Raw genomic sequence first — 6,006 nt, 5'->3', positions numbered from 1 at the left:
CTTTGACCCCCGATCTTTGCTCCCCCACCCCAGGTCGGGCTCGGTGAAAATGATTTTGCGGAGTTTGATTCTTAAATAAATAAATTGCTGGAACCCGGGTCTGCGCCATCGTCTGCCGGCCCAGGGCTGGGGGGGCATGAGAACCCCTTGTACTGAGCCCCAGCCCCAGCTGCCCCCTGGCACGTACCCCAGAACACCCCCAGGCGCCAATCCCCGGCTGCTCTCCCGTGCCCCAATCCACTGCATCCCCCAGGAGCGGAGTTCTCTATGTACAGCTGCTGAGCTGCAGCCACCTCTGGGGCAGGGCAGCTGGCAAACAGACACACACAATGTAACATGGGGACAGCTCGCCTGGGCCCGAGATGCAGCCACCTCTGGGGTGGGGCAGCTGGAAACACACAAACATAACATTACATGGGGACGGCTCGCCCGGCACTGAGATGCAGCCACCTCTGGGGCGGGGTCGCTGAGGAATGACTGCACATAACACAAAACACCAGCCCCCTGCCAGCCCGGGCCTGGGCTCCCCACCCCAAGTGCTGCCGGTGCCCTCACTCCTGAGACCCACTGCCCCTGCCAGAGAGCTGGGAGGGAACCCAGGAGTCCTGGCTCCCAGCCCCCCCCCGCTCTAACCACTAGACCCCACTCCCCTCCCAGAGCTGTGGAGAGAACCCAGGCGTCCGGGCTGTGTGCAGATGGGGGGTTGGCTCGACCGGCTCCAGGCTGGGGCCCGGTGTGATGTCATAGTGGGTCTCCACGGGGATGTTCCAGAACCCAGGGTGGCTGGGAGACATCAGAGCGAGGGGCGGGTGTGCGGCTTGGGGGTCACTGGGGGTCCGTGGTGCTGCAGGGCCTGGTAAGCGCCCCAGAGCCACTGCCCCCGGGGGCCCCGCTCAGCATCGCCTTCCCGCCGGGGAAACAGGCATGGAACGGCCTGGGGACAAGTGCCTTAGACTGGGGGGGCTGGAAGCCAGGACGCCTGGGTTCTCTGGGAGGGGAGTGGGGTCTAGTGGTTAGAGCGGGGGGGGGGGGCTGGGAGCCAGGACTCCTGGGTTCTTTCCCTGGCTCTGGGAGGGGAGTGGGGTCTAGTGGTTAGAGCGGGAGGCTGGGAGCCAGGACTCCTGGGTTCTTTCCCTGGCTCTGGGAGGGGAGTGGGGTCTAGTGGTTAGAGCGGGGGTGGGGGCTGGGAGCCAGGACTCCTGGGTTCGTTGCCTGCTCTATGCGGGAGGCCAGCATCACGCTTCTTGCCTCCACTCCCTCGCCTCTCTCCCCCCGCAGGCGGCACGGAGGGTGTGGGGCCCCGAACCCGGCGCCCTCGCCCCGGCGTGTGGGCATGAGGGCTCTGGCGCTGCTTCCCGTCCTGGCCTGCCTGAGCGCCGGGGCCCGGGGCGAGGTGTTCAGTCGCTGTGAGCTGGCCCGGCTGCTGCAGAGAGGGGGGCTGGACGGGTTCATGGGGTACCGCCTGGACAACTGTGAGTGCCCATCCCCCATGCTCCTCCTCCCCCCTGCCCTCTCCTCCCCCCTGCCCCGTCTCCGGCTCGCCTTGAAATCTCCCAACAATTCATCCGCCCCCCCCCAACTAAGGTGAATGGGGTCGAGTGGGTTAGAGGAGGGTGGGTTGGGAGCCCGGACTCCTGGGTTCTCTCCCTGGCTCTGGGAGGGGAGTGGGGTCTAGTGGTTAGAGTGGGGGTGGGGTGGAAGCCAGGACTCCTGGGTTCTCTCCCTGGCTCAGGCAGGGGAGTGGGATCTAGTGGTTAGAGCAGGGGGGCTGGGAACCAGGATTCAGTTTGTCTCTACCTGTCTCACCAGTCGCCAGCTAGAGGCAAAACCGTCTCGCAGGCACCTCTCTCCTGTCTGCCCACCCCAGGATTTCCGGAGCCCTGTTTCCCCCGCTGTGGCCCGGGTCACTCAGGTTGGGCTCCTTGTCCACCGGGGACCCCGAGATCCTTTCCAGGGTCCCTGCTTTGCACGACCCAGTCCCCAGTCGGGCCGGTCGGCCTCCTTCCTGGGCGTAGCGTCTGGCCCTGGGCTGGACGGGTGGAACGGGCCCTGCTGGCTCGGGCCAGCCCAGCCTCAGCTCTCTCTGCCCCCAGCCACCCTCCGGGCTCACAGCCGCTGGGGGCCGCGCCTGCCAGCCGGGAGGGACGGGGACCCCCCTTCTCCGGGCACTGGAGGCCAAGGGGCTGCCTGACAAGTCTCCCCCCCGCCCCGCCCAGGGCTCTGCCTGGCTTTCTACGCCAGCCGCTTCGACACGGGGACCGTGACGGAGAACTCGGACGGCAGCTCGGACTACGGCATCTTCCAGATCAACAGCCGCCGGTGGTGCAGCGACCAGCGCAGCCGCACGCTGGATCTGTGCCAGACGCGCTGCCGTGGTGCGCCCCCCCCCCCCCCGGGGAGAGCAGGCAGGGACCCCAGCCCCACACGGCCGCCCAGCTGGGCAGGGGAGAGACTGGGAGAGCTAGAGGGGGTTGGGGGAGAGATCGATAGATAGAGGGGGTGGCTGGGGATAGATAGATAGATAGATAGATAGAAATGGGGTATATGGGGATAGATAGATAGATGGGGTGGATAGAGATAGATAGATGGGGTGGCTGGGGGTAGATAGATAGAGGGGGTGGATGGGGGTAGATAGATGGATGGGGTGGATGGGGGTAGATAGATAGACAGAGGGGGTGGATGGGGATAGATAGATAGATAGAGGGGGTGGATGGGGGTAGATAGATGGATGGGGTGGATGGGGGTAGATAGATAGGTAGAGGGGGTGGCTGGGGGTAGATAGGTAGGACTCAGTTTTTCCCCAGCTATGTGGCCTTTCCCAGCCTGACATACAAGCTGCAGTCCAGTAACGCAGCTGCCCCACCCCAGAGGTGGCTGCATCTCAGCGCTGGGTGAAGCAGCCCTGCGCAGTGTAGATTTGTCTGGGCCAGGATAGCTGGCCCTGGGGCCTGCCCGGGGGACCTGCCCAGCTGGGGGATCGGGGTCCGCGCAGCCTGACCCCCTTCACACCTCATCTCATTCTTTCCCCACAGATTTACTGACTGCCGACCTAGCGGACGACATCAGCTGTGTCAAGAAAGTCGTGATGGACTGGCAGGGGATGGGGGTCTGGTATGGGAAACTCTCTATCTATCTATCTATCCCCAGCCACTCTATCTATCTATCTATCTATCTATCTATCTATCTATCTATCTATCTATCCCCAGCCACCCCCTCTATCTATCTATCCCCAGCCACCCCATCTATCTATCTATCCCCAGCCACCCCATCTATCTATCTATCTATCTATCTATCTATCTATCTATCTATCTATCCCCAGCCACCCCCTCTATCTATCGCTCTATCTATCTATCTCCACTCTTAGTTCTGTCTTTTTGCAACCCTAAGAATCACTACACAATACAAGAAATGGAGGGATTATGTAGCACAAGAGAACACAACACAGTGCAGTGCAGCCCATGGTGTTATATAATGTAACACCACACAGGGTAATGTGAAACTGACCTTCATTGCTGGATGAGCCATCCCTGTTATGTGCGGCTGTTCCCCTGCTGCCCTGCCCCAGAGGTGGCTGCATCTCAGCGTAGGGCGAGCCATCCCAAGGTGACGTTATGTGCGGCTGTTCCCCCGCTGCTCTGCCCCAGAGGTGGCTGCATCTCAGCATCTTCATTGGTCCTGTCCCCTGACCTTTCTTCTCTGCCCCGTCAGGATGCCCTGGCGCGACCATTGCAAGGGCCGGGACCTGAGTCACTGGGTGGCTTCCTGCAATCTGTGATCTGGCCAGAGGACCTCGGCGCCCGTCTCCAAGGACCCAGCCGGCTTCTGCGTCCGGCTCCGCCAGTGGGGCTGGGCGAGGGGCCCCCCACGCGCAAGGGAGAGTTAGACGCAATGGGTGGGGGAGGGGAAGGTCAATAAACCCGTCCCTTCGAGAGCCGTGTTCGCTGGGCTTGTGGGGTCGCTGGGGTCGGGGCTGGGGGCCGGCACGGGGCCACGGGGTGTCCGGAACCGCAAGAGGCACCTTCGCTGCAGCCAGAGGGACCTGGAGGGAGTTCCAGAGGCTGGGGCCGGGGGAGAGGGGTCTGATCGGCGAGGGACGTGTCCGGATGGCGAAAGCAGCCCCCAGGTGTAGACAATGTTCTCCCTCTGTGTCCCTGTCGCCCCCTGCTGGAGGGGACGGGCCCTGCTCTGTGTGTGTGTGTGTGTGTGTGTGTGTGTGTCCCTGCTGCCCCCTGCTGGAGGGGACGGGCCCTGCTCTGTGTGTGTGTGTGTGTGTGTGTGTGTGTGTCCCTGTTGCCCCCTGCTGGAGGGGACGGGCCCTGCTCTGTGTGTGTGTGTGTGTGTGTGTGTGTGTGGGGCCCTGCTGCCCCCTGCTGGAGGGGACGGGCCCTGCTCTGTGTGTGTGTGTGTGTGTGTGTGTGTCGCTGCTGCCCCCTGCTGGAGGGGACGGGCCCTGCTCTGTGTGTGTGTGTGTGTGTGTGTATGTGTGTGTGTGTGTGTCCCTGCTGCCCCCTGCTGGAGGGGACGGGCCCTGCTCTGTGTGTGTGTGTGTGTGTGTGTCCCTGCTGCCCCCTGCTGGAGGGGACGGGCCCTGCTCTGTGTGTGTGTGTGTGTGTGTGTGTGTGTGTCTCTGCTGCCCCCTGCTGGAGGGGACGGGCCCTGCTCTGTGTGTGTGTGTGTGTGTGTGTGTGTGTGTGTGTGTCTCTGCTGCCCCCTGCTGGAGGGGACGGGCCCTGCTCTGTGTGTGTGTGTGTGTGTGTGTGTGTGTGTCCCTGCGCCCCCTGCTGGAGGGGACAGACTCTGTGGCGTTTGTGTGTGTGTGTGTGTGTGTACCTGCTGCCCCCTGCTGGAGGGGAGGAGCCCTGCTGTGTGTGTGTGTGTGTGTGTGTGTCCCTGCTGCCCCCTACTGGAGGAGATTGTCCCTGCGGGGTGTGTCCCTCAGCTGCCCCCTGCTGGAGGGGACAAGCCCTGCGGGGTGTGTGAGTGTGTGTGTATGTACCTGCTGTCCCCTGCCGGAGGGGAGGAGCCCTGCGGGGTGTGTGTGTGTGTGTGTGTGTGTCCCTGCTGCCCCCTACTGGAGGGGATGGTCCCTGCTGTGTGTGTGTTTTGTGTGTGTGTGTGTGTGTGTGTGTCCCTGCTGCCCCCTGCTGGAGGGGACAGGCCCTGCGCTCTCTGTTCCCGGCTTCTCTGAGTTCAAGGCCAGAAGAGCCCCTCTCACCCAATCTGAGCTTCTGGCTCCCATGGGCCACCCCTGGTGCCGGCGCAGCAACCCCCATGGCCGAACGAGACCCACGTATCACAGCCCACGGGAGACGAGACTGCGCTGTGCAGAGAGGTGGAACTGGGGTGCACCAACACCCGAGGACGCCTAATGGCAGGGGAGAGATTAAGGGAGAGACACCCAGATAATCCTGGTGAATCACCCACATCCCATGCTGCAGAGGAAGGGGACCCCCCCCGGTCCCTGCCAAACTGACCTGGGGGAAATCCCTTCCTGACCCCTGCCGGTGACCGACGGGAGCCCTGAAGCATGAGCGTTAGCGACATACGACATAACCCAGACTGGAGCCCCAGGGCAGCTGAGCCCTGTCCCGGCTCTCACAAGCAACGCCGGCCGCTGACTGCCCTCATCCACTCGCTTTGCGAAGTAATTACGTTGTTTGCCCCCACCCCCTCTCCTAGTGGGGGGCTGGTCCCGAGCCTCACCCTGCTGATGGTTAGAAACCGTCTCCTAATTTCCAGCCGGAATTTGTTGGTGGGACGTTTCTGCCCATCGTCCCTTAGCTTCCGTTGCTCTTCTCCGGTCCTGGGGCGTAGCCCCCCGATGTAGCTATTGAGAGAAACTAGAGCTCCCTCATTTTGTTCCCCTAAACCAGCCAGTCCCGTCCCCCCCCCCCAGTCTCCTCCATCCCCCTGGTCAGCCCAGCCGCCCGGTCTCTGCACCTGGCCCCATTTGGCTTCCTCTGGCCGATTTCCTTCCACGACGCCCTGAGACGTGAGCTGGAGACA

At 63.0% G+C, this 6,006-nt stretch overlaps 1 protein-coding gene across 2 annotated transcripts; it reads left to right on the top strand.

Moving 5' to 3' along the window:
* The first annotated feature begins 784 nt into the window (after window positions 1-784).
* LOC120388879 (lysozyme C-like) lies at window positions 785-3,929 on the top strand. Of its 2 annotated transcripts, none has more exons than XM_039510972.1 (5): window positions 785-856; window positions 1,279-1,472; window positions 2,217-2,375; window positions 3,033-3,111; window positions 3,709-3,929. In XM_039510972.1, exons 2-5 carry the CDS (start codon window positions 1,334-1,336, stop codon window positions 3,773-3,775), a joined length of 444 nt encoding a protein of 147 aa, XP_039366906.1. In that variant the 5' UTR covers window positions 785-856; window positions 1,279-1,333; the 3' UTR covers window positions 3,776-3,929. The 2 variants fall into 2 exon arrangements, with proteins under 2 accessions (XP_039366906.1, XP_039366907.1); XM_039510973.1 differs by lacking the exon at window positions 785-856 and adding an exon at window positions 902-922.
* Window positions 3,930-6,006: the final 2,077 nt, after the last annotated feature.

This window comes from Mauremys reevesii, linkage group 22 (assembly GCF_016161935.1).
Source record: "Mauremys reevesii isolate NIE-2019 linkage group 22, ASM1616193v1, whole genome shotgun sequence".
NCBI classification, from domain to species: Eukaryota; Metazoa; Chordata; order Testudines; family Geoemydidae; genus Mauremys; species Mauremys reevesii.
The sequence above is the reverse complement of the archived record's forward strand: the minus strand, read 5'-3'. Positions and strand labels throughout refer to the sequence as shown.